A 25546-nucleotide genomic window follows, 5' to 3' on the forward strand; every position below is an offset into this window, starting at 1 on the left:
GATATAATGCGTGATTCCAGTATATATATGTGATGTTGATCTATGAGGTTGTGGTAAAGGGAATTAAACGCCGACCTACATGAATTATGTATAACGGCAGCTACATGACGTTAATCTACAATGTAAATCCTATATGGGACCAGCATAAATCCATTCTTTTATATATGTAGGTCCTATGCATTTTATAGGCAGGTGGTGTGGTAGAACGAGTACTCTGCGTCTAGGAATTATCTGTACATAACATAAATCCGTCCGTGTATTCGAAATCCAACTTGGCCAATAACGAACACTAAGCGGAAGACTCAGCTTCACCTTATGTCTGAAACCCGGTAAAAGCTAGCCTAGCAGTCTTCCACGGTAGTGCAATCTTCCATCTAGAAGCCAGCCAGCATCCATCCACGCATCAGAATCGTTCCGTCCCGTCGCGTCCATGACCGCTAGATCTGTTTCGAACCGGTTCCGGTCAAATTTATTTCCAATCTTTTTTCCCGCCACAAACTACCGTAGCTTCATAGCTCGCCGTCTTCCACTATGCCCAGGTCGACGAGCTTCTTATACAGTATATCGGCAACGGCCTTCATGCCCTCGGCCCGCGGGTGGTACGCGCCGCCCGCGTAGAACAGCTTCCACGTGAAGCCCGAGACCCAGGGCTCCGGCGCGCCGATGGCATGGTCCTCGCTCGCCGCGCCGATGGGGACTAGTTCGGCCCAGGCCTCGCGGCCTCGGACCGCTTGGGCAGTCGCTTCTAGGAGCCGCGCGCACACGGCGCGGTGGTGCGCGACCCGCTCCTCGCTAAAGGGCACGTCGGCGCCCGCGCGCGTGTGCGTCCCCAGCATCGTTAGGTACTCGACGACTAGGACCTTGGCCTCGGGCGCCTTCGCGTGGATGGCATCGAGGACGCCGGCGTACCGCGCCGCCAGCCCCGCGACGTCGAGGACCGTGGTGGTGGAGGCGAGGGGTGCGCCGCCCGTGCCCTGCAGGCGCATGACGCAGGCGCCTAGCCAGGACGCGCTCAGCGTGTCTTCGAATAGGCCGCCGATGTACCCGATGTCGTTGCCGCCGCCGAGCACGAACACGACGTCGGCGTCGGCGGGCAACCCGTCGATCTGCGGGGGGAACAGGCGGCCGCCGCGGTCTTGCGGCTCCGTTGTTATGTTGGGCAGGACGGCGCCGGAGACGGCTAGGTCCGTGAGCTGGGCGCCGGCGCGCTTGGCTACCAGACACGCGAAGTTCGCGCCGGAGCGGCCGGCTGCTTCGTCCGCGCACGGCGGGATGCTGGGGCCGGCGGCGAAGGAGGAGCCGAGACTGGCTATGTGGAGGGGCATGGTGGGTGGTGGAGTGAGTGGTAGGGGATATATATATGTATACCTTATATGTATATATATAAGAGGTTATAGGTCTGCTAAGATGGATGGGGAACTGGAGGCTGTTACACGGGATCAGGGTTAGGGGTTACAATGTTGGTTGGCTGGCTGTTTGCAGTCTGCTGTTATAGGTTAGGTACCTAAGTTATCACAACAGCTTGGTATTGTCGATCAGGTCCCCCCTTCTCTTGGCCAAGGCCGGGTAGGTGAGGTGAGAGTAGATATCGGGAGGTTGCGTATGTGAGACAAGATCGGGGAAACGAACGCGTTGACGACAACGTAATGAATGGAGCCTTTCGGATGACGAGAGCGAGGGTCGGCTTCGGGGTTTTTCCCTCTTTTTCTTCTTCTTCTTGTTCTTTTTCTTTTAGAGGGGGGAAGTTCTGTTCCACGACATTTAGTGTTGCCGGTCCGGGGAGTTTCTATTTTCTATCTTGCCCCTCTTCCTTCTCTTGTCTCTTCCTTATTTTACTTTTATTGCTAATAATACTAATAATGCTAATAATATGTCGGATTTAATAGCCGGATCCTCGGTAGTTTCTGTCCACGTCGTGTCCCCGGTACCTGTGGGGGCCAATCAGGATGCGAGATACAGTATTATTCCCTGTTACACCGCTTCGGTATGTGACGGCTGGCCTTACGAATGCTGGATGCTGGAACTTGTCTTGTGGTAGTGGTGAGCGCAGTAGACTACTTATTCTTATTACTTTCCCTTCTCCAGATGATCTCGAGTAAGACAGTCCGATGGGCCGATGATTGTGTTATTTGTACTAGAGTAACGGTGAATTCTAAGCGAAGATGTAGGTTATAGGTAATGTTGCAACCTGCGGATGTCGTTTGAATTAAGCTATTAGACGTCATCGCCTTGTTGTTCTACTAGTCATACCAAAAACCCTTGAAGTATTACCATCGGTGCAACGCCATGCAAGACATAATAAAGGTGAGCTAGGTACGAAGTTGTTGATTTCTGCTTTCACTCGAGAGTAAATGAGCCACAGTGAAGTGGTTGTTCGGAGTTAATTACGCATGTCATCTTTGATACATTAGGTACCTTGTAGTTATATCTAATTATAAATTATAATATATAAAGAAGAGTATCCCCTTACCTAATACCAGACTTAGATGCGATAACTATAATAATCTATCTTATCTTGTCTAAAATATGTCGTCGAAAGCTGAACTAAGACATGGACTCGGAAGGTAGAGATAGCGATCGATAGCCTAATTCTCGGCGGGGTTATGGGGACTTGGAGGGAGAACACTAGGGGACTGGGGAATAGGACCAATAGGACCAATAGGAATGCGGCCCCCGGGTGCCGGCGTTGACCGACTTCCATCGGACGTGACCATAACGCTGTGTACATGTTATCCCTTAAGTCGGTATTTCAGGTATTTCAGTAGTAAAATTCTGGTACCTTCCGATCCTTGGTTTTTTGATGCAGGAACCACCAGTGGGATCTCGCCTAATCTATGTAGAAGACTGCCTTATCTAGTGTACCTAAATTATCTAACCTTATGTACCTACCTTGGGTGTGCCTACCTTACCTAAAGTAGTATACCTAGGTACCTAACCTTCCTTGTTATCACCAAGTACAAACATCTTTTCTATTTCTATCCCTCTCCCTTTTACATAAAATTAAATTCTCCGTCGGCGATACACCTCCCTATCAACTTCGGTTACGTCACTTGCATCGTGTCACAAAACTTGGCTATCTACCTAAGGTATCTATCTAATTCATCCATGTTGAGATCCTGGGTGCATAATTCGCTGGGTTACGCGTTTGGGTTAAGCATTGGGCGGAACTGGTACACTTGAAGGAGTATTAATGGAATTACATGATATCTCACCACACTACTCCTAATCACAACGGGGGATTTGAAGAACTAGCAAGGGCTTATTTCGGGCTTTGAAAATAAGACCAAACACCTGCGTTTGGGTTATATCAAGGAAAAGAGGGACAAGTCAAGAAAGGTCAACCAAGAGAACAACGAACAACTTACCATGGCTCCCCTAGGGAATGAGAAGAACCAGCTATTCCTGGGCTTGTTCATACACAGCGTTAAGCTCGGCGAGCTCCAATATCTGCACGACACCGCGGTCTGCGTGGACAAGTCTGGCAAGATCGTTGCTGTCGAGCAGCAGTACGATCAGAAGAAAGCCGAGGAGATTTTATATCCCAAGCTAGGCTGGGAAACAGACGATGTCACCGTCACAGCAGCAAAAGACGGCCAATTCTTCTTTCCTGGGTTTATTGGTAAGAATACCCCCGCCCCTTTTCACTTAGAGCCATCCCTTTACTCACAAGTGACAGACACCCATATTCACGCGCCGCAGTATCCTAACGTGGGTATATTCGGCAAGTCTACGCTCTTGGACTGGTTAAACACTTACACTTTTCCCATGGAAGCATCCCTCTCCTCACTCCCTAAAGCTCGCAGAGTATATACACGCTGTATTCAGCGAACCCTAGCCCACGGCACCACCACCGCAGCCTACTATGCCACAATCCACGTGCCGTCCACAAACCTCCTCGCGGACCTATGCCTTTCCCTAGGCCAGCGCGCCTTCGTCGGCCGCGTGTGTATGGACAACCTCGGTCCAGATTACTACCTCGATGAATCACCCTCACAGTCCCTAGCCGCGACACGTGCCACCATCGACCACATCCGCAGCATCGACGCGGACTTCGACCTCGTAAGCCCGATTCTAACGCCCCGTTTCGCGCCCGCATGTAGCGTAGATGCCATGACCCAGCTCGGCGCTCTGCACCAGGAAACCGGGCTTCCGATTCAAACGCATATTGCGGAGAATGTTGACGAGCTGAAGCTCGTGCGAGACATGTTTCCCAACAGCAAGCACTACGCCGATGTGTACGACCGCTTCGGGTTGCTAGGCAAGCGCACGATCCTCGCACATGCGATTCACTTAAGCGCGGAGGAGGTCGACCTTGTCGCGACCCGCGGCTCCAAGGTCTCCCATTGCCCCTGTAGTAACTCCGCGCTGACGAGCGGCGTGGCACCTGTGCGCTGGCTGCTGGATAAGGGGGTTGGCGTAGGCCTCGGCACCGACGTCAGCGGCGGATACAGTCCCAGCGTACTCTATGCCGCGCGCCACGCCGTCCTCGTGTCGAATCATCTCGCTATGCCGCCACGGGCCGGGAAGAAGCACCCGAACCCGGAAGCCGATACGACTCCTAAAGATGACCGCGAGCTAGCCCGACTAAGCGTCGAGGAAGTACTGCACCTAGCTACGCGAGGCGGTGCCGAAGTTGTCGGGCTAGGAGATAAAATCGGCGGGTTCGAAGTAGGCAAGGAATGGGACGCGCAGCTAATCGGGCTCGGGCTCGTTCCCGAGGAAGACGACGGCACGGAATCAAAACAAGACGAGGAAGACCAAGGCCAGGGCCAAGATACCGGAAACGTGGATATCTTCGGCTGGGAGCGATGGGAAGACCGCGTCGCGAAGTGGATGTTCAACGGCGACGACCGGAACGTGAAGAAAGTCTGGGTGCGCGGACGGCTTGTGCATGAGCGAAGATAGAGCGAGCGATACCTGGCGCGATTCGCCTTAGCTTACATTAGATAATGTGCGATACATAGCTGAATATATAGACAAAGCGTGTTTATACATACATACCTACCTACCTACATACCTAGACCTACCTATTACTTTAATTCGGTATGCTATGGTACGTGTATGTATACCTCTATTCTCTCCTAGGGTTTATAGACAGTCGCGATAATTGAGGGGAAGACGCCTACTTGATAAATAGGTACGTATTATACGCAACAGCCTATGCATTTCGGTACGAGCAAGACATCTCGCTCCCGAGGAGCTTGTTCGGCACTGCAATGAGCAAGCACGGGTACTAAGAGGGACGATAAAATCTCTAAAACACACAGCGCATAGTGGTATCGTCAATGTAACTAAAGCAAAGCAGTTATCCACACGAAAGCTACAGCGCATCACAACGCGCTATGTGGCTCATTAGCATAACAAGTGCTATGTAGTACCTCGTACCAATGCCGTAGCTAATATATCACATCATCCTTTTCCTGTCTTGGGTATAAACGTATTCCTTCATCTGTACAAAGTATAATAAATCCTTCGGTGGAAATCACCGCTGTTCCGTAATAAACACATGCTCAAATGGGCAAGATGACTGCCGTCAATGGTAGTATAGGCCGTGTCCTAATGTGTAGAGTTGTTGGCCCGTAGCAACTCATATATGCTCTGGTCGTCCGACCCAGACCCGTAGCTGTGCCCGGGGTAGTTAGACACGTTAGATCTGTGGTTGCTATACGCGGTCTGGTTCGAGCTTGCAGTGCCGCCGTAGCCGCTGCTTCGATTACTGCTGTAAGCGTTTTGGTTTGCACCGGCACTACTATTATTGTTATTGGCACTAAAGCCGTACCAGCTTTGCTGGGGTTGCTGATTCGTGCTCGGCTGCTGTGCTGAGTAGGAATTATACGATTGAGACTGGGATTGGGTGTAAGGGGTATTCTGATGGGAAGTCCGCGACTCCGCAGAACTTGTGCCATAGTTATTAGAGGCAGATGCAGTAGCCGATGCCATAGGGTAAGTATTGTTTGTTTGTGGTTGGGCGTGCAGCTGGCTACCTCGAGTTTGTGAGGTGGACCATTGAGGAGTCGCAGTACTGCTGCTGGTATTGCTGTATCCGGACGATGAGTTAAGGGCTTGGGAGAGAGGGTTCGATGAACTTGTAGTCCGAGGATAATCATATGCCGGCGCTGAGGAATAAGACGCCGACGTTACGGCAGCTGTGTGAGCCTGATACGAGCCAGGTTCATACGCAATGCGAGTCGAGCCCTGGTCGTTGTTTGAATTATTATATTGGCTATTAGTTGTGTTGTCATAACGTGGATAGGGGTCATAGCTTGGAATCGAGGCCGATGCAGTCGTATTGTAGGATGTACTGACAGCGGCTTGCGGGGCCTGCGGAGGAGGGCGAGATGCGGATACAACGGGCGTATTAGTCTGTGACCTATGGTCTTGTCGAGACTTTGCGCGAGTTGCAGTCTGGTATGGTGAGCCTGTTGCAGGCGACGGTTGCCTCTGATTTTGCGCTGCGACCTGTGATATGGCCGGCGGTTGTCTCACACTGTCATTTGCCTGCTGTCTAATTTCCACGTCAGACTTACGTGACCTTGACCGCCTGGATGTTTGCTGCTGGGCCAATGTTGGCGACGCTGTAGTAGTATGTCCTGGTGTGGAGGAGGAATTCCAATTGGGGGCATGTTGCGGTATGGATGGCGGTGGTACTGGTGTGGGTATCGGTGCTTGCTTATTTTGAGTGGTGGGAAGACTACGTCGGTTAGATATGGGTGTGCTTTGCGCCTTCTGACTTGTTGCTGGGGCCGGTGGCGGAAAGGTTGAACCGGATGGGTACTGAGTCTGATGGGACGTTGACGAAAAGACTAAATTAGGAGACTCGGATTGGGTCTCACGAGCTTGAGATTCTGGGAACGTCACAGTTGACGTTGCCGTTGGCTTCGGATTTTGGGGAAATGTGAGGCCATCGGCATGGTTTTGGTAATATTGCGTTGAAGATTGTATAGAAGGTTGCGTGGTAGCGGGAGGATGCTCAACAGGTCCCGACAAGATGTTTGGATCTGGGATGAATTCTTCATTATCGGGATCTGGGATCGGAGGGGCAATAGCAGGTGCTTGATATTCCATTGGCATTTGTGTTGTAGTTGGCATTGGCAATGATGCCTCCTGAGATTGCATTTGGGCCTGGAACTCTTCTCTTTCTCCAGGCAGGTCGGAATCTTCATTTTCAACCACTTCAGCAGAAATTCCCGCTCTTTTCCGTCGTGGTTTCGGTGGTAAATAAACACATTCCACCTCAGCTGCGGTACAGACAGAACAAATGGGATGCTCTTTAGTGCACTATATTGTATTAGTATTAGAATTGTATTTGGTGATAAAATATAAGTTACCTTGAGCTTCCTGTCTCTACAAGTCTCACAACTCCCGCGTGTTTTCTTGGTTGTTATCTTGGTTGTTAGTTTTAGAGTGGAAGTCGTTGTTCCAATTTCGCCGCTCTGTTGTACTGACACTACCGCACCATCACCGATAGAAACTTCGCCTACAGCGCCGTCGGGCTTTTTCTTTCGGGAACGCCTCTTCTTCGTTGGCGTCTCAGTTGTTCCAGGAGTAGATACTTGGCCTGATCCAGTGGCAGGGGTTGTGTTGGTAAATTGTCTTTCTATGGGAGTTGGGTCGGCATCCTTATCATCTGGATGGACGATTCTTAACTTATCGGCGCCATGCTCGGCCAACAAAGCCAGTGATTTTTCCTGTAGATCTGGTGCCTGGTTCGCGAATATGTTGAACTGCTCTTCAGAGAGTGTCGCAGGGTTGATGTGCCTTCCATTAAGGAGATCTATGGCCATTTGCCTACGGCGTTTAACTTCATCGGGGGGAACATACGGAACCCACGGAATCACCGTAACATGTGCGCCACCATGGTTCACATCTTGTGGTACGGCGTTATTCTGGTTAATTTGGCCATCCCCAGAAGGGGGACCTTCCATCGGCGCTTCTGGAGCCTTTTCCTTCTTCCTTGAACGTTTCTTGCGGCTCCCTTCTTCGCCTTCCGCTGGCGGGGGTCGTTTAGCCCTTGGCGTTCTCTGGTTTCCTGTGCCGCCATTGTTGACGGGCGGGGGTGGTAGAGTGGGTGCTATCAGGTCTACCAACTGTGCGACAGTCTTGTGTATAAGCGTATGATCATATTTAATGATGACGCCTCTGGCGGATTTCGAAAAGGCAATCGTGAGGGTTCCGCGACAATCGAAGGCAGGACGAGCTATAATGAGATCAGCGGCTTATCTACGCAAGATTTTAACATTCATATTCACAAGCATTAATCGGATCCAAACTACCAGGCCCGCTATAGCTGCCAATTACATGTTTCTCGGTATTCTTCGCATTCGCGCGAGTCCATGCCTGCAGCGAGTCTTTGCAGATGTACGTGAAGGTCCAACCGTGTGAATCCCGAGAAACTTTTCGCACCGTCCATGAACTGTTGTCTACAATTCCCATCGCACCGATAATGTGCTTTGCGACAGCGCGCTGGAGAATAGGGTCATCGCTGGGTTGGTTCTGTACTGTTTCGAAGGCATTCACGGATTGGGTAATAGGTTGGTGGTGCGATTGTTCGGTAGGGTTGTCGACACCGTCAGCGGTGCCATTTTCGGCGTCTCGATTCAAGTGAAAGACTACATTATGTCGAAGCTCGAATGTAAAAGAGGCATGTTCTGCGCGCGTATCCGACGATCTGGAAGCGAGAAGGCGGTGCAGTCTATCTTGTACATCTTGAACAGAGCTGCAGACCAGATTGCCCCTGGTTGATTCCAAGAGGGCATCCATCCCGCCGATGACTCGAGGGCTGTTCTGCTATTCTCAGATACCGTCGGCGGAATTAGGCGCGATGTAGATGGTGCGAAATGAACCAAAATAGATGCAGGTGGGGAGCTTGACTAAACGCGTTGGAGGTCGCGGCTCTGGGGCGACTTGGTTTTAGGTACGTACTAAGGTACCTGAGGTATAGCTGGAGTACCTACGTGTGTACCTACCCGGTACTAGACCTAAAACCATAGGTGGATGTGGGCAGCGAGTAAGGTTCTAGGCAGTTGCTATATAGAGTAACATTTAGGTGCATGTAAGGTAATTTAGGTACCTACCAAGTACCTATATGCTGGAGGACGCGGGGTTGGTATGTATCGCTGGAGAATTACGTAAGGTTTAAGTATTCGACATTTGAACTTTCAACCTTCCATCATAATATTTTGCATTGATTGACTGACGGTTGCATCTATACTCGGATACTTCCCACTTTCAGTAATAGATGTGATTCCTAGTATAGAGGTAACATCGTTGTTGAATTGTTGTGATTATAATTTATGATTGCAGGATTAGGATCTGGCTATTATTTATATATGCGTACAGATGCCGGCAGCAACTTGCCTCATTGTATGAGTGCCCGAGTCACTGTAGCTACGGGATTGACATAGAGACCCGCGTGTGGCTAAATCCAAAATGAAGACTGGAAGTGAGTATAAAAAAATAGGAAACATGATTAGGTACCCAGTTAACCGAAGATCGTATCGGCAGGTCATATGCATAGGTACTTCCTAACCGTTGTTCTTCAAGATGTAAGGGTAATTATAGCTATTCTACCTCGATACACAGCCTCTTAATAGTGTGAAAGGGGGTAACTATGTATCTTGCTACTCAACTAAAAGTGATATTGTCCTCAAAGCCGAAACCAGGCCTGCACCTGGCCGCCATGAACGCCGATAGCTACATAATTCAAGTCCCTTGATTTATACATTATCTTCAATCCATTCCTCAAGTCTCTCGACAAGGGTCTTCTTCAACCCCTTCGAATCAATCCCTCGGTCGCTCAAAATCGGTTTCAATTCAGCCACTGTCAGTTTTGACAAGGTGCCTTGTTCATATCTTTCCTTCAGTTGTGCGTTATTCATCCCTGTACTACTAGCACCCGCTTTCGTTGCAGTCGCTCTGGATTTCTTCGCTGCTGGCCCAGGCTCATCACTCCCCTCGTCAATTTCCATATCCCGCTTGATAGCTTTGGCATCTCTAACCATGCTCAAAACATCATCCGCTGTCCGTGACCACTCTTGGATGTATGCACCACATCGGTTGTGAATCGCCTTGTACTTGGGGACGGTCGCGTCGTCTGGTTTGTCAGGTACCTCTTCTTCTAGTGCAAGGGCTTGGAGTATTTTATAATGCCATTGAAGTGCGGGATTGGGATATTTTGATGGATTATATGTGGCAGTTGGTAGCTGCAAATTTCCAATAATCTTGTTCATCTTGTCAGTCAACTGGTTCGTAGTTCTGACGAAATTGGCCTGGTCGGGGCCCTCGCGCAAGTCGTCAGCGTACGGGATCGGATAAAGCCATAAACCAGCTGGTACGAGATCTATGCCCGACTTGCGGTCTGATTGTGCAGTAGAAGGAATAATAGCAACTAGTTGAGGGTTCCCATTTGTCCGAGCAATATGCCACGCAATGCCGATCTTCTTAGATTTTAGTAGTTTCTGCCACAACGCAGTGAAGACACGCGAGGACCCGACGTAACCTTCTTCACTCGGGAAGATGAAGATGGATTTGTTTATGGACGCCCAGAATCCTAGCTGTGACCTGTCTTTGAAGCCAATTATTCGGATTATCGGACCTCCAAATTTTTTGATAGATTTCTGCTCGTCTTCGCTGAAATAGACATACTCACCACCAAATTTATATGCCTTCTTGACTTCGCCCGTCTGTACCGTTCTGGCGCTATCTTCGGCAACATGGGCACTTTCTCCAACGGCAATCTGCGCTTTCTCACCATCTAGCCAAATATAACAGCTTCGTGCGGGGACCTGTTTGTGCATGATGTTGTACCCTTTAACTGAAATCTGAAGTCCAGGGCCCAGCTCAAGCGGCATATTGCTGAAATATGCTCGCTTTGGAGTCTGTCTAGAATTGATATTGGAAGTTAACGAACTCAGAAGAGTTTGCCCGCTGCCAGACTTCGATATAGAAACCCTCCCAAGATGTGCTTCTTCGACGACTGGGTCCCGATAAACAATGTCCTAAGCGAGGTTAGCGAACGAGATTAATAGTCGGATCTGAATGGGCGAATTACGTCGTAGAACTTGGTAAAGTCAAACTTTTCGTCTTCGCGAGTGATTGCGAAGAGTTCTATAGTGACACCTAAGTCGTACAGATCTTTGGCGAGGCATGCTGCGTTTTCCTTAAGCTCTTTGCTTTCCTTATGAGGATCATCATTGTCTGTGATAATGAACAGTCTTCGGGATCCGAAGTTGGGTGCCTTGGTGGTGAAGAGATTATTCACCAAGAAAAGCAACCTTCCCATTACAACCCCTTCGCTAGATGGTGTGAGAATCTCTTCAGCATCCTCCCCCCCTTCAAGAAGGTCCTTGAGATTCTTCACATCTTCAGCTGCGGGAACATCGAGGTCGGTATAGACATAGCAGTGCGGATAAGGAGGGTTCTCCTCATCTCGATACTTCTTCTTTTCAGTGCCGAAGAGAATAATGCCCATCATATCTTTCGGGTTAGATATAATTCGCTGTTGCATCACCTGATATGCACACTTCAACGCAGCAAACACAGGGGGATCTTTGTCTGCCTTCTTGTCATTCGACTCAGGAGGCGGTCGTAACATCGAGTTGCTCACATCGATAGCGAAAATTAGGGCATCTTTCTGAGCTTTGAAGTCCTATTCGAGAATTAATGGGAGGGAATAGAATCCATATATTTATAGATAAATGAAATACCTGTTCACCAATCTCATCTTCTTCTTCCTCTTCCTCTCGTTTCTCATAATGGTCTGCCATGGCGGATGGTGAACCCTTCCCTGGGTAAGTTGGGTAGAAAAGGTTACATATGATTAAGGAAAATTGAGACTGTATTGTTATTGTCTTCTTATATGGACATGTGTTGATGGCAGCAGATTATGAAACCTTAGGTACCTAAACTTAGGCAGACATCGCGCTTAAACGCGTATGATTTTAAAGGGGATTCTTATGAAGTAATCGCGTTATCAGGTGATTACAAGGAAACCTTAGCCAAGCACCCAGATACCTGTGTCTGCTCTGCTAGGCAATTAAACATATTTCATTGGCACACTACATAGCATTAATCATTAATCGGACACTCGGACCCGGTCCCTCGGAGAGCCGGCCCCGAGCATTTTGTCAACATTTTGTCATTGATTGGTGACCTCAACTTTTTCGAGATCTACCTGTCCTGTTACAGGTAGGTACCTACCTATGTTTAAACAATTTCAAGAAACATTTCCATAACCTTTTATTGTCGAATTGTCATAAAGCGATAAGTTCGCGCAATATGGCAGCACGCCATTCAATTGCGCAGCTCGCGCGCAGAGCAGCTGGTACTGCTACTGCTAACTCTACACCATTATACGTCCAGTCATTGAAGAACAGTGCCCTACAGACGAGGTCATTCGCAACGCCAGCGCCCCCTGTCACACAAAATGCGGCAGGATCAAAAGGCCCAACGGCCATGGTTTTCTTGAATATGGGCGGTCCATCCACAGTAGATGAAGTTGGCGACTTTCTAAGCCGCTTATTCGTACGTTTTGTTTCATATGGTACCATATATCTCACCGTAGCTCTAACATATAAGTAGGCAGACGCCGATCTGATACCATTGGGCAGATTACAAAACTATATAGGCCCCCTAATCTCGAAGCGAAGAACTCCGAAGATCCAGAAGCAATATGCAGAGATTGGTGGCGGTTCCCCAATTCGAAAATGGTCAGAATATCAAAGCGAACACATGTGCAAGATTCTCGACCGAATATCGCCTGAAACAGCGCCCCACAAACCCTACGTCGCATTTCGCTACGCAGACCCTCTGACCGAAGAAATGTACAATAAATTACTAGCGGATGGCTTCGGAAACGGCAAGGGGGGAAGAGCTGTGGCATTCACACAATATCCTCAATACTCTTGCTCTACAACAGGAAGCAGCCTCAATGAACTATGGAAATGGCGGCAACGATTAGAAGGGAAAGCCGGACCCGGTACGATTCAATGGAGTGTCATTGACAGGTGGCCGGTACATCCGGGATTAGTAGAGGCATTCGCTAGCAATATTGAGAAGACGCTGGCAGAATATCCAGAAGACCGACGGGGCCGAGTCGTCCTATTATTCTCAGCCCATAGCTTACCAATGACGGTAGTTAATCGAGGTAGGGAGTATACACATTATCCTCAAGCCATCTTAACTAACAATCTATCAGGCGACCCGTACCCCGCCGAAGTTGCCGCAACAGTATACGCCGTCATGCAACGGCTAAAGTTCTCTAATCCTTATAGATTATGTTGGCAGTCGCAAGTCGGTCCTCAACCATGGCTAGGTCCTCAAACCCAGAGTTCGGTTGAGGAATATATCGCCAAGGGGCAGAAAGACCTCGTTCTTATCCCCATTGCGTTTACTTCTGACCATATCGAAACGCTCTTTGAGCTCGACAAAGAGGTAATAGGAGAGTCCGGCCACGCGGACACAGTTAAACGAGTAGAAAGTCTTAACGGCAATCCCATCTTTATTGATGCTCTCGCAAACCTTGCGAAGAGTCACTTGGACAGTGGCGTTGCATGCTCGTACCAGATGGGCCTGAGGTGTCCTGGTTGCAAGAGTGAGCGATGTGCCGAGTCGAAGAAGTTCTTTGCCTCGCCAGAAAATGCCTTTGCAGTATAGGATATGCAACTATTTTCTCGAGAATCATCGTACTCATTAAAACATCAATACATTTGTAACTAATTTTTCGGTAGCCAAGAGTGATTCAAAAACTATCTCCTCTATGGTATTGGCCAACTACATCCTAAGGTACTTATTTATTGGGGTGTGTTATACAAATTGCGTTGGATTGGAAATCAACCAGTTTTTATTGAATGAACCTAACGACTCCCAGTTTATGTACCTAGGTACTTAATTAACGTATATGAATAAACCACGTTCGAAACTCAATTATATTCATATCAATACATGTGACAAGAAGCTTTAGTGCTATATATTACCTAACGTAGTTAAATCAATTCCCTTTATCTGTTTCTTACATACACGCCTAGCTATGAGTTGTGGTATATTAGGGGTATGTTATGTAAGTTGAGTTGGAGCTTGGAAATCTGCCGGTTGTCGGGTCCTGCTGGACCCCGAATTCCTGCACCCCACGAGCATCTGCGTCATCGATTTGCTGGCGATAACCCCGATAAGTTGAGCATGTCTCCCACCTCCAATGAGTGTCTAATTACGTAGTTGGTCTAACAAACATTGAACTTGATTTGAATTTAGTAAACAGTGCCTTCGTATACTAGGAGTATACACTCTAGGTCACTTTTTACCATGAGAACTGCGTATGTACATTAGGTACGTACGTCTCTTGATTTACATCAGCGCAAGGATTAAGATCCGGGATAAAAGATAAGATTACGAAGTACTATGTAAGTATAGCTCATTGTACATATTCAGGGACATTATTGCCCTGATTAGATCTAGCGTATAATGATGCATAATAAATCAAGTATGCGCATAATGAAAAAAGAGCCACCTCTTATCCAATACTAACTCAACATAGAGTTCGCATAATGCGTAGTAATACCACGTTAATGACATGGGATGGAAAGAACGGATCCATCGATCTATCGATCCACCCAATCCCAAACATACGGGATTCAACTGATAGATAAGTCCAATATAACCCACACGTAACTTTCGCATCACTTTCTCTAACGCTTAGCGCTGGCACTTTTCGGCCGTTGGATTGTCGAGACATCCGAGATTAAGCAAAGCCAAGCTCTAATTGGAATCCTAACTACATCCTAACACATCATCAGCGTAGACCAACCAATGGTATCTTAAACACTTATAAGATAACTTTCGGCATGGAGTTTCACTCCACCTTCTCTCACACCCTCTTCCTAAACCCTTCAGATCAATGACAGGCCTCCATCGGGTTCCGAATAAAACATACCATTAGAACAGAGGAGTCGCCTTACAGCTGATTATATAGTTCTCTATTCGGGCGTTCTAGTTAATGTAACGGCGCATCAGCAAAGCATTCCGGAGTCCGTCGATCGGTACTAGGTCACACTACGGAGCTCCTCGAATACTCCGGCATATCCGGTTCATTGTGTCATATTTAGCGGTGCTAGATATTCGAGTTGTTGAACAGCTCCTAGAACTAGCCCGTAGTCGCGCAACAGGCCCGCAACCAAAATGACGAGCAATGCGCAACCCGTTAAAAGAGATAGTAGGCCGATCTTACTGATAGACGAAGAGGAAGACCAATGGGAGGGAGCAACGGAAACAAGTCCGCTGGTCGGCGCAAGCGCAAGTAATAATGCGACAGAAGACAACGAGAACGGGAGCGGGAAGAGCCAAGAGAGCTGGATAGGACACGAAGATTTCGCCGATTTCCCATGGTGGCGAACACCATCGGTACGTTGTATACGAATGAGATGCAAGGAAACTCAAACACTCAAACAACTAACTTGAGATTAGGTGTATTGGCTTCTAGCACCGTATCTCCTATTTTCTCTTGCATTTGGCGGTATCATCGTGCCGAAGCTCAATTTGTAAGTTTAGCCGTACAACTCCAGCGCACTTCCATTAACAATAATCACTTACCAAAACATTACTCTATTTAGAATTGTCCAGTTAATATGTCGTACTCACTTCACCGACCGCCAGCAGCTTGAACCGAATTTTATAAACCCGCTGGGGCCGTTAGGCGCCGGTAATGATTTATGTACCAGCGGCCCCGTTCAAAAAAAGGTCGCCGCTTTCACACTTATACTAAGTGCTCTTACCGGCGCTTTAAGCGCCATCACAGCACCAAAGGTAGGAGCACTATCTGATCGGTACGGCCGAAAGCGCCTAATGGTGATGGCATCATGTGGTGGTTTAGTCAACGAGTGTATCACTATCTTGGCTGCAAAGTTCCCAGATACCGTCAGCTACCAATGGCTGGTCCTAGGCGCGTTCTTCGATGGCATAACGGGTTCCTTTACGGCGGGTAGCATATTAACTAATTCGTATACGAGTGACTGCGCACCTCCATCCAAGCGCGGAGTACACATTGGCTATCTACATGCTTGTTTATTCACCGGATTGGCGTTTGGTCCTCTGTTTGCCGGTTATTTCGTCAAATGGACGGGTTCGTTAATATCGATATTCTATGTCGTCCTGGGTTGCCACACCACTGTCATTCTATATTTCTGGTTTATTCTTCCCGAGTCAATATCAAAGAAACGTCAGCTGGCCGCACGCGAGAAGCATCGTGCCGAAAACGAAGCTGCAGCCATTGAGCTTAGATCCGGACTTCCAGATACGGTTCAGGTCTTCATTGGGCCACGGGCTGCTTCTTTTGTCGACGATCACATGGGAACTTGGCTCCCCGCAATTCTGAGCGCCAACCCATTTGCTCCCTTAAAGATACTGGTCCCCAGTGGTCGGGATAATGGTCCCCTGCGGCGGAACCTAATTATTCTTGCTCTTATCGACACAATGCTCCTAGCTGCTGCGATGGGTGCTGGTACTATTATTGTACTCTACTCTGAACACATATTCCATTGGGACACTCCAGAAGCCTCGAAATTTGTATCAGCGGTTAGCTTGGCGCGCGTTGTAATCCTCCTCTTCATACTTCCAGCCATCAACTACGTATTCCGCGTCCTGCCACTACGTCGCCGAAGGCGTGAGAACGGCGACGTAAATGTGATCGAGAAGAGCTCCGGGGCCGATAATCTAGATGTATGGCTCCTACGTTTTGCTCTCCTCAGTGATGCCGTAGGTATCTGCGGCTACATATTTGTGCGCTCAGAAGAGTTTTTTGTCCTCTGCGGTCTGGCTACCGCATTTGGTGGCTTAGCAAGTGCCACTATCCAAAGTGCGATCACAAAGCATGTTCCAACTCAGCGCGTGGGCTCCCTACTGGGAGCTATTGGCTTGTTACATGCGCTCGGAAGGGTTATTGCTCCCGCGCTTTTCAACGGCGTCTATGCTGCAACGGTCGAGACTTTCCCGCAGGCTTTCTTCGTCCTACTGGCTTCACTATTCGGACTAGCGATACTCGGAAGTTTCTTCGTAAGACCTCATCGTGAGTTTCACTCTACCTTGATCTCCTAAGGCTATAGAAGCTAATTTTCTTGATAGTGCATTTGAAAGATGACGGCTATATTGCGGTCCCGGTTCGAATCCCCGGTGATACCCAGGACCCAAATGTTATGTCTGACGAAGAGATTATCGGCGATTCCTTACCACGGGTTTAAACGAATTATTGTATCGATATAATATCACATACGGCAGCCTTGTATATATACGACAGGAAAGACGTAAATTAAAAATCGTTGGCGTCTCGAGTTATATGACCACCCCTATCTATATGACATTTCCAATGATATATATTATACCCGTGTAGGTACATTGATATTTTGGAACCGGTCCCGCCACGGATATCTTCAGCCTGCCTTACACCAACATATGTATAATCTGGTGTAATGTTGGCTAACTTTGGATAATGTTATATACTGTTGTTTGTATACTTTGGGCGGTCGTCTGTTAAATACTTGGGTAGTCTTACGCCTGAGGGTAGCAAGCTTTATTAAGGATTCGAATCTATAGACACAATCCAACCCACGCGCGGCAATGGAATATACTTAAATAATACAGATCTCACATATCACTCCCGATCCTGAATTTAGTGCTGCCTTACATCAATCTACCCGAAGCGCCAAGCTTTTATATACCACGATACCCACTACTCATTTGCATTTTCCCTCTAATTCTATCCCAGGTCACAATGAAACTGGCATCAGAGCATTAATAAACTTCTTTCACTCTCCAACTGACAGCCAACACGCGGGCTCCCAGGAAGCAGCTCGTTGCGATAGCATACGACAGCGCCGCAAAGAGAATCAGCGCCAACCAGCCTTGACGCTCGTCGCTGCCGATCCCCAAGAGTGCGCCGGCGATAGGAAGGGCAGTTAGGGTACCGAAACTGCCAACCATAACCGCCGTAGAATAAACACGGCCATAATCGCGGGCGTCGCAAAGCTGGCCGATACACACAGGGTACAAACCCAGGTTGCTTCCGGAAGCAAACCCAAAAGTGACGGCGAAAACGATGAGCAAGGCATGCGAATCACCGGCGGGCAGCCAGAAAGCGAGGATAGTGACGACACACAGCGCGTTCGTTATTGTAATGACATTAAAGCGGCCGAAGCGGTCTGCTAGGAATCCGGGGAGGAAGCGACCGAAGAATGACCCGGCGTTAAGGATCGCGAGGAGGGTGTATGCAGCGTTGGCATCTTGGCCATGAGCTGCGGCGTACGAAACGATGTACGTCAATGGGGTAAAAATCCCCCACTCCATAAACCAGACGCCGATACAACATAGAGTGAACTTGACATCTTTGAAGAGGGTCCAATCCGGTAAGATGCGTATTGGGTGGATACTTGGGGGTAGGCGAGAGCGCACGAGGAGGTTGGCTATGACTGATAGGAACAGAAGTATGAAACCGATGATTCTCGTACTCCACGCAAAGCCAAGTTTTGGAATGACAGCTTGGAGGTAGAGGGGGAACACAATCCCACCGACAGACCCCGCTGTTGCAGCGGCACCAACAGCCAAGCCACGACGTCTCTTGAAGAAGTGTGCTATCACTCCATAGGCAGGCACGTTGAGAAGAGCACCCCCTATACCCCCAAGGACCGCGTATGTGAGGAGGATCTGGTAGTATTCTATTATTCAATTATTTAGCACATGTTTTACTAATAGATATAGGTATGATAAACATAGGGGGTCCTCAATGGGGCGCTCACCTTCACATAGCCCTAGGATGAGCTGACTAGCGACGACTAGCAAGCTACCGACGGCGATAAGTAACCTGGGACCGTGCCTGTCAAAAACAGGACCGACCTGGACGCCAAAGAAAAAGACGATGAATAGATATACGCTAAAGACCCAGCCGATGGTCGAGGGACTGTAGCCGGCGAGCTGGTGTGTTGAGAAGTACGATTCAAAAACGGCAACCGAGTTAATAAGACCGTACAGGCAAAGCATGGAGCAAAAGGAGCCGACAACTACGAGCCAGGCCGCTAGGCCGCCTTCAGGGAAATCATCGTCGTCATCACTGTTGCCCCTATTTAACGATGAAGAGGATGGCGATGCCGCGGTTGCATCCTCGATGGAACGAGAACGTCCTCTCTGGCTCTCCTTGTCCTCGCCGGGGCTAGATATAGAATTGGTATTGGGAAGTTGCTTCTTTTCGTCAAGGTACTCCGACGGAAGTGGCATGACCCCCGTCGGGACAGTTTGATTTATGAGGCAGCTGTCATCTGCATTCTGTGGCGTGAGGGTCATGGACGACCTCCTCGTCTTTTTTAATTACAATAATATAGTTCCTTGGTATGAACAGCGTATCGGAGCTAACTTATTATAACAAGAACTTTTCTAGGTTAAAGATATGTATAGCCGTCTCCTCTGCCTTATGCTCGAGGCTCTCTTTTCGACGTCGAAAGAAGGTTAAAATTGGGAACGGCAGAGGAATCCCGTCTAGTGTAAGTCTTTGTCAATTATATGGCGGGAAAATCTGGGGAAAGATAACGACAATTGCGTTATAATTCACTAATGAATAGTTTATATGTCATATGAGCCCACTAAGAATGATACTGAATGATACTGTTACATAAAAGTTTCCTCGTTAGTTGGTAATATCATACCACCCACTCCGCCGTCCCCTTTCGAGTCTTACACAACTTCCCCGACCTTCCCGCGCCCTCCCGTCCTCGCATTGGTGTATATAAATTTCACCTTGCGGCTCGCAGAAAGCTACTGTGACCGCTAGGGCTGTACTTATTTCTCATTCGCCAATTGCGATGAGGTGACCGCTTCGGATGCGGTATGCAGGTGGTCCAAGTCTTATGTAGATAGCGAAGATGCTTCACGAACTCTCCACAAAATCAGACGCGGAATAAGCCAATAAGATGTTGTATCAATCATCCTCAAGCTTAGAAGGCTCAATTCAACGACGCCCTTTAGCTGACTCTGCCATCTTAACTTACGAAATAAAATGCGAAGCAAATAGCCTATGCTCGGCGTCTAGCATTTATATCATAGGTAGCGAACTTACAATCCCGAGGACGCATAAATTTCAAATTATGATGGTAAAGACAAAAGATCCCTGGCCAAGGCCTCGTAAGTTGCCATCGGGTCCACCGAGCTGAAAACCTAGTCCTCTGGCGATCTAGTTTCCATACGACCTCGCCAATGGTAGCAATTAGAATTACTTATGCATACGGCATATAATAAAAGAAGAAAGTATAGGCGATAGGCGATAGGCCTTTATTTTAAAGACAATAAAAATCTTCATGTCCGTCTTTAATCTAATTGAGTTATGCAAGTATCACGCTTGCTTGGGTATCTTAATGGTACTCGTGGGAGTAGTTAAAACAAGGTCGTTTAGTAAGCGGTAAATGGGGATGCGCGCCTATTTGTACGGATATAAGATGTGCTTGTTTGTTGTATGTAGAAGCTTATTCTATTGTAAATGGTACATGTTTAAGATGATGCTATACCGGAACATACATGTAGATAAGACAGGAGGATATAACTACATGAAAATAAATATTTATCGGTGCTAATAAATTGGGTTGTATTGGTCCTAAGTCGTCTAGTTAAATAAAGTAAGGGGGAAGAAACATATAAGTTAGAGACTTATCAATGATTATGTTAAAAGGAGATGACATATGATACTCAAACTTCAAATAAAAAGACTATCGACGTCATAAGCTCAATGACGATGTTTACTAAACAAACTTCATTATCGGGGTACCGCGCAAACCATATATTGCGGATTAAACAATGAGATATGCAGTTATCCATGCTATATTCAAGTAAGCAAATTAAGTATCACGTTTAGCGTCACTCGATTCTGGTCGGTTTACACCTCATCGTAGTAAGACTTGAGCCAAGACGACGTTGGAATCTGGAATCTAAAGCATTCCTTGTTTAACGGCAGGGCAGTCTACACACTTTATATATAATATGGCTGCTAAGCAATAGTACCCTCTATGGAATGTCACTCGCTCAGGCCATGCAACGAAATTACATCTCAATAGTCAATCTCATATTCAGAAACGTCGTTCACAAACGAAACATGAGTTCTCAGTCAACTGGGCCGATTCACTTTGGCCCGTTTGAGGTCACGCGTCAGGTGAGTCAACTTATATATAGCTGTGCCGCTATTGTGACCCGGTCTAAGTCAAGCATCATGAGAGAAAAATAAGAATGAGATGAATCCCAAGGAATAGACGAATAAATCCCATCTGCCACAACTCACCCCTCTACCAAGCAAACTAACTAACCACACACAGGTCTTCCTCACAACACCGCACTCCTTCGCCCTCGTCAACATCAAGCCTCTATTACCGGGCCACGTACTGATCTGCCCGCGACGACCGCACAAGCGGTTAACAGAGCTCACAGCGCCCGAGATAACCGATCTCTTCCAAGCCGTGCAGCGCGTACAACGCATGCTAGCGCGGCACTACTTCACATCATCTCCCCCCTCGCGGCAAAGCAGCAGCGACGACAACGCCGCCCCCGCCCCCGGCACCCCCGAGGCCGGGTCCTTCAACATCGCGATCCAGGACGGCGCCGAGGCGGGCCAGACCGTCCCCCACGTCCACGTCCACGTCATCCCGCGCATCCGCGGGTCCACCGCCAAGGATGAAGCTGGGCCCGGCGACCAGATCTACGAGGCCATGGCTGCGGAGGACGGGAACGTCGGCGGGGCGTTGTAAGTTTGTTCTCTTCTGTCCCTATTTACTCCCCTCGTTCCCTCTCTCTCTATATATACCTATTGTCTGTCTGAAAGGAAGCGTACCTACCTACCTAACCTATATACCTATATACTAATGAATGATAAACCGAAGATGGGATCGCGAACTAAAGAAGCTCCAGCAGCGGCTGGGTAAGCGACCCGAACCCGGCGGTAGCTTCCCCAGCATCGAAGACTCGGAGCGACATCCGCGGACGGAGGAGGAGATGGAGGCTGAGGCCAAGGTATTCCGGAGTGTGCTGGAGCAGATGGGAGAGGAGGCCGAGGGAGAGCCTAGGTAGGCAATAACTGCGCTGGCGGAGGGTTCCGCACCTGTCTGGACGTGGGTGGTGCGTCTTTCTTGCTCTAACTAACCTGGTGTATAATTGATGAGCTATGTTCTATGTATAATGTCTATATCAAATAAACCATCTATAACGAACAGATTATATCATAGTATGCGATCCGCGATTCGCTGGCTATACGAGCTCTATTTCTCACTATCGGAAATAAAACGAACTAGTTGAGACCAAGACCAGTTAAGGGTGAATCATTAAAAACAAGCGCCGAGTTTCATTCAACTGTGAAAATGCCATTATAACCTGAACACCATACACATGCGCCCCAGCTAATGCCATAACCCCACCCCAAATCGTTTAACACGTCAACCGCTAGTATGCACCTATTACAGACCCCTAAGCAGTTCATCTAACGATAGAGGCTTCCTCACGGCATTATTCAAGCCTTCGTGAAACGTAACCCAGATCTTAGCCTCGCCCTTTTCTTGCCCTTCTCCGCCGGCCTTGCTCCTAGGCCTACCGTTGGCATCGGTCTCCCTTAGAGGGCGAGGATCTGTCTTCTCGATGACGCGTCCGAAGAAGTCCTTCTTCACGCCGAGTATAGGTAACCCCGGCACTTTCGATGTCTTATTATTCTCCTTGTTGTCGTTGAATATGAAGGAGGTGTCCTCAGGTGTTGTGCCGTGCAGGTCGCTGCCTCGGAAGCGTGCCTGTCGGGCCAACTTCTCCCGCTGCAGTTTAGCTTTCTGTAATTCCTGGTCTAGCACCTGCCGCACGGCGTAGCGTGTCGGGGCTTGTGTGCCGTGCATGACGGCCGCAGATGTTTCGAAAGTGGCGAGGACGTCGAGGTCGCTGTAGGTTTGTTAGTAATCAATCATCAATCCCGAGAACTTGGCGTTGTGGACTTACGGTTCCATGCGGTAAACCCACTCCGGACCTCTACTGAAGGGGGACTCGCTCTCTATCTTCCCCTTTTGAAGCTCGATGCCGACTTCGGCTAGCACATCAGCGGCTCGCTTTACCATAGCCTTCTCTGTGTCCTTCCGGACACTTGCCGTGCTCCGTTGATCCCCACTACCCCCAACGACAACGGGTTTCACATCTGGAGACACAAGGCGAATGAGATATGGCAGGAAGTCCGTGGCAATATCTTCAGCACTGCGGAAAGAGCGCATGAGCGTCGGCGGTAGCTGGGCCTGCATTGCTTGGAGTATCGCGCGGTTCTCCTTCCCGGTCTCGCGAGCGACGAAGTCTGCTCTCGGACCTGAGAAAGGTAGCGGCGGAGCATCATCCTCAGCATTACCCCCGCCCCACTTCTGGTTGTAAGCTAGATTGGCGCGCCGGATGGGCGATGCGAATAAATGGTGGCATGCGAGAATAGGTTGGCTAAGGTAAGGGGCTAACTCCCAGTCTTGGCTTCCGAACAACCTCGACGAACACGCGTCGTGGAAATGCATCCACTCGTAAGCGCAGTCGGGCTTAGACAGGAATGAGTCGTCATTGAACTCGTGGTTCGGATAGTCCAAAAAGACCTCCGTCATTACTCTGTCCACATCGCCGCTAGTCTCGACCATCTCTCTCAGGCGCTCCATCCCGTATTTTTTCTGCTGCTCTGAGAACCCCAGCTGTGCTTGCGGCTGCTCGCTTTGGAATTTCGAGACGGGTGCCGTGATGAGTACGTTGTTCTTTGGGAACCCAGCGCCATCTTGAAAGATGCGCGTGACGATATCCCTTACGTTACCACGCCCTACGCCTCTTGCACCACCACCGCCATGGGACAGGTCATGGACGATATTCCGTTCAACCCATTGCCGTGTTAAACTCAGTGGACCTTTGGGCGACGCAGACCTGACACGGCCCGCAACCCATTCGCCCACGACCATAATACCTCGTAGATCTCCCTCAGCTGTGCTCTCTGCGCCCTTCTTTGCGTCCATACCACTGCTCATGCCCCATGCTGCCTCGCATAGCTTTCTCGCGGCGTCCTTTTCGCACGGAATACCCTCTTTCTCGAACACTGTTTTGAGACGAGTCACAACCGCGTCAATAGTAGGTTTGCCAACGTGGATAACTTCAGCCAGATTTGACTGCCGTAGAGGTCTGAGTGACGGATGATAAATATCATTGCAGATTAGAATAAGAGGCCGCATTTGGCGGAAATCATCCCCTTTCTTTTTACGACGCCCTGACTGTTGAGAAGTGTCATCTTGCCCGGATGCATTTTTCTCTCCAAGCGTAATCAGGTCCATAAGGGCTTTAATAAATCCACCTTCTCCAGAACCACCAGAGCCGGTCACGACACCATCAACTTCGTCAACAACTACGCACACGGGACGTGCAACTTTTTGTTGTTTCCCATCCTGGGGCTTTTGCTGCACAGTTTTGACGTTTTCCGTCCCTAAACTGGTGCGAATTCTGTTTTTAACGACATCCCGACTGCGGTCATCACTAGCATTTATCTCCATTACTTCGTAGCCCGCCTGCTTCGCGCAAACATGAGCGAGCGTGGTTTTCCCTAGTCCAGGAGGGCCGGTGAGCATCAAGATTTTCCGGTGCGGCTTTTCTTCTTCGGCTCCCGCTTTTGCGCCTAGTCGTCTCGTAGCAGTCCTCGATTTTGCTGTTCCCGGAAAAACTATCGGATCCCATCTTTTTAGCCAACGTAAGACTTGCCGGTTCGTAAGGTCATCGCCCACTAAGTCTGTAAAGTTCCTCGCTCGGTATTTCTCAGTCCACAAGAGCGCCTTTTTCGGTTTCTTGACAGCTTCTACGGAAGTTATCGGCTGATCCGAAACTATATCAGAACCCGAAGTCCTATTGGCGAGTTCCTTAGAAGCAGCCTCTATTATCTCGTGCATCTCGATGCCATAGTAACTCTTCTTTGCTCGACCCTCTTTTGTTTTCGACCGCGCGGCAACTATCCTTTCATAAGACACCCCAGCATTGGTCTTCCGCTGCTTGACGTTGACTATATTACCTGAACAGGTAGTGATCTTAAATGTGCTTTGCGCTTGACGAGAGGCAAATCGTTCAAATATAGAGGATACGTTGCCCGATTGGAACAACGTGCTCGTTATAGAAGGCTGGCTCCTATTGACGTCTTCGCTCGGCTGTGAAATGGTGTCGGGAGGTACCGAACTCACTTTCTTAAAGTCAAGATTGGGAATTGTTGACCGAGGTGAAGATGGCTCGGTATACTCTACGGTTGCTTGGTCACTAGGGCTGGTAAGCATCCGTCTTTTCGTTGCTGGCTCTGGCAGCACATCTTCATCGTCGGAGTCATCGTCAACGAGGAAGCCGGTTTTCGCACGGGATCGAGGGTTGGGATCAGGATGTGGTTTCGTGCGCTTTGCCGCTGCCACTGGGGAGGAGCTGGCTGGATATATGACGGGAGACGAAGCAGATATCATGTTTAACGGCTCAATTGAGTTGAGTTCTCTAGAATTGATAGCTTCAAGGTCACTGATGTGTCTTG

At 48.7% G+C, this 25546-nt stretch overlaps 9 protein-coding genes across 9 annotated transcripts; 5 read left to right on the top strand and 4 right to left on the bottom strand.

The window, feature by feature from the left end:
• Positions 1 to 136: 136 nt before the first annotated feature.
• Positions 137 to 1548, bottom strand: F5Y00DRAFT_273187 (SGNH hydrolase). The gene has a single exon (XM_048013128.1). The coding sequence runs from the start codon at positions 1323 to 1325 to the stop codon at positions 510 to 512; it is 816 nt and encodes a 271-aa protein (XP_047868548.1). The 5' UTR covers positions 1326 to 1548; the 3' UTR covers positions 137 to 509.
• F5Y00DRAFT_176923 (uncharacterized protein) lies at positions 1549 to 1969 on the top strand. The gene has a single exon (XM_048004940.1). It carries the CDS (start codon positions 1647 to 1649, stop codon positions 1881 to 1883), a length of 237 nt encoding a protein of 78 aa, XP_047868549.1. The 5' UTR covers positions 1549 to 1646; the 3' UTR covers positions 1884 to 1969.
• Positions 1970 to 2752: 783 nt separating this feature from the next.
• Positions 2753 to 4998, top strand: F5Y00DRAFT_227159 (guanine deaminase). Its single transcript, XM_048006439.1, has 2 exons — positions 2753 to 3619; positions 3677 to 4998. Exons 1-2 carry the CDS (start codon positions 3367 to 3369, stop codon positions 4903 to 4905), a joined length of 1482 nt encoding a protein of 493 aa, XP_047868550.1. The 5' UTR covers positions 2753 to 3366; the 3' UTR covers positions 4906 to 4998.
• Positions 4999 to 9205: 4207 nt separating this feature from the next.
• Positions 9206 to 11879, bottom strand: F5Y00DRAFT_227163 (ku70 protein). The gene is made up of 4 exons (XM_048006440.1): positions 11706 to 11879; positions 11051 to 11647; positions 9507 to 10997; positions 9206 to 9444 (listed from the first exon to the last, which is right to left on the bottom strand). The coding sequence occupies exons 1-3, from the start codon at positions 11763 to 11765 to the stop codon at positions 9717 to 9719; spliced, it is 1938 nt and encodes a 645-aa protein (XP_047868551.1). The 5' UTR covers positions 11766 to 11879; the 3' UTR covers positions 9206 to 9444; positions 9507 to 9716.
• Positions 11880 to 12096: 217 nt separating this feature from the next.
• F5Y00DRAFT_227164 (ferrochelatase-domain-containing protein) lies at positions 12097 to 13923 on the top strand. Its single transcript, XM_048006441.1, has 3 exons — positions 12097 to 12522; positions 12580 to 13144; positions 13196 to 13923. Exons 1-3 carry the CDS (start codon positions 12277 to 12279, stop codon positions 13651 to 13653), a joined length of 1269 nt encoding a protein of 422 aa, XP_047868552.1. The 5' UTR covers positions 12097 to 12276; the 3' UTR covers positions 13654 to 13923.
• A 1027-nt stretch (positions 13924 to 14950) lies between these two features.
• On the top strand, positions 14951 to 17500 carry F5Y00DRAFT_176960 (MFS general substrate transporter). Its single transcript, XM_048004941.1, has 4 exons — positions 14951 to 15393; positions 15457 to 15530; positions 15603 to 17053; positions 17110 to 17500. Exons 1-4 carry the CDS (start codon positions 15172 to 15174, stop codon positions 17223 to 17225), a joined length of 1863 nt encoding a protein of 620 aa, XP_047868553.1. The 5' UTR covers positions 14951 to 15171; the 3' UTR covers positions 17226 to 17500.
• Positions 17501 to 19574, bottom strand: F5Y00DRAFT_176965 (MFS general substrate transporter). Its single transcript, XM_048004942.1, has 2 exons — positions 18777 to 19574; positions 17501 to 18695 (listed from the first exon to the last, which is right to left on the bottom strand). Exons 1-2 carry the CDS (start codon positions 19315 to 19317, stop codon positions 17776 to 17778), a joined length of 1461 nt encoding a protein of 486 aa, XP_047868554.1. The 5' UTR covers positions 19318 to 19574; the 3' UTR covers positions 17501 to 17775.
• Positions 19575 to 20789: 1215 nt separating this feature from the next.
• On the top strand, positions 20790 to 22261 carry F5Y00DRAFT_227166 (HIT-like protein). The gene is made up of 3 exons (XM_048006442.1): positions 20790 to 21169; positions 21330 to 21754; positions 21891 to 22261. Exons 1-3 carry the CDS (start codon positions 21032 to 21034, stop codon positions 22075 to 22077), a joined length of 750 nt encoding a protein of 249 aa, XP_047868555.1. The 5' UTR covers positions 20790 to 21031; the 3' UTR covers positions 22078 to 22261.
• Positions 22262 to 22460: 199 nt separating this feature from the next.
• F5Y00DRAFT_258476 (uncharacterized protein) lies at positions 22461 to 25481 on the bottom strand (the record flags this gene model as incomplete). The annotated part of the gene is made up of 2 exons (XM_048010712.1): positions 22461 to 22926; positions 22984 to 25481. The coding sequence occupies 2 exons, from the start codon at positions 25479 to 25481 to the stop codon at positions 22461 to 22463; spliced, it is 2964 nt and encodes a 987-aa protein (XP_047868556.1).
• Positions 25482 to 25546: the final 65 nt, after the last annotated feature.

This window comes from Daldinia vernicosa, assembly GCF_022497035.1.
Source record: "Daldinia vernicosa strain CBS 139.73 unplaced genomic scaffold F5Y00scaffold_6, whole genome shotgun sequence".
Lineage (NCBI taxonomy): Eukaryota > Fungi > Ascomycota > Sordariomycetes > Xylariales > Hypoxylaceae > Daldinia > Daldinia vernicosa.

Coding starts and splice junctions, on each gene's coding strand:
- F5Y00DRAFT_273187 (XM_048013128.1), bottom strand. CDS start 1,325: ATGCCCCTCCACATAGCCAGTCTCGGCTCCTCCTTCGCCGCCGGCCCC.
- F5Y00DRAFT_176923 (XM_048004940.1), top strand. CDS start 1,647: ATGAATGGAGCCTTTCGGATGACGAGAGCGAGGGTCGGCTTCGGGGTT.
- F5Y00DRAFT_227159 (XM_048006439.1), top strand. CDS start 3,367: ATGGCTCCCCTAGGGAATGAGAAGAACCAGCTATTCCTGGGCTTGTTC. Junction 3,620..3,676: donor CTTCTTTCCTGGGTTTATTG/GTAAGAATACCC, acceptor CACAAGTGACAG/ACACCCATATTCACGCGCCG.
- F5Y00DRAFT_227163 (XM_048006440.1), bottom strand. CDS start 11,765: ATGGCAGACCATTATGAGAAACGAGAGGAAGAGGAAGAAGAAGATGAG. Junction 11,648..11,705: donor AAGATGAGATTGGTGAACAG/GTATTTCATTTA, acceptor ATTCTCGAATAG/GACTTCAAAGCTCAGAAAGA. Junction 10,998..11,050: donor ACTTTACCAAGTTCTACGAC/GTAATTCGCCCA, acceptor AACCTCGCTTAG/GACATTGTTTATCGGGACCC.
- F5Y00DRAFT_227164 (XM_048006441.1), top strand. CDS start 12,277: ATGGCAGCACGCCATTCAATTGCGCAGCTCGCGCGCAGAGCAGCTGGT. Junction 12,523..12,579: donor ACTTTCTAAGCCGCTTATTC/GTACGTTTTGTT, acceptor ACATATAAGTAG/GCAGACGCCGATCTGATACC. Junction 13,145..13,195: donor AATGACGGTAGTTAATCGAG/GTAGGGAGTATA, acceptor ACAATCTATCAG/GCGACCCGTACCCCGCCGAA.
- F5Y00DRAFT_176960 (XM_048004941.1), top strand. CDS start 15,172: ATGACGAGCAATGCGCAACCCGTTAAAAGAGATAGTAGGCCGATCTTA. Junction 15,394..15,456: donor CATGGTGGCGAACACCATCG/GTACGTTGTATA, acceptor ACTTGAGATTAG/GTGTATTGGCTTCTAGCACC. Junction 15,531..15,602: donor ATCGTGCCGAAGCTCAATTT/GTAAGTTTAGCC, acceptor TACTCTATTTAG/AATTGTCCAGTTAATATGTC.
- F5Y00DRAFT_176965 (XM_048004942.1), bottom strand. CDS start 19,317: ATGACCCTCACGCCACAGAATGCAGATGACAGCTGCCTCATAAATCAA. Junction 18,696..18,776: donor CATCCTAGGGCTATGTGAAG/GTGAGCGCCCCA, acceptor ATTGAATAATAG/AATACTACCAGATCCTCCTC.
- F5Y00DRAFT_227166 (XM_048006442.1), top strand. CDS start 21,032: ATGTCACTCGCTCAGGCCATGCAACGAAATTACATCTCAATAGTCAAT. Junction 21,170..21,329: donor CGTTTGAGGTCACGCGTCAG/GTGAGTCAACTT, acceptor AACCACACACAG/GTCTTCCTCACAACACCGCA. Junction 21,755..21,890: donor GGGAACGTCGGCGGGGCGTT/GTAAGTTTGTTC, acceptor GATAAACCGAAG/ATGGGATCGCGAACTAAAGA.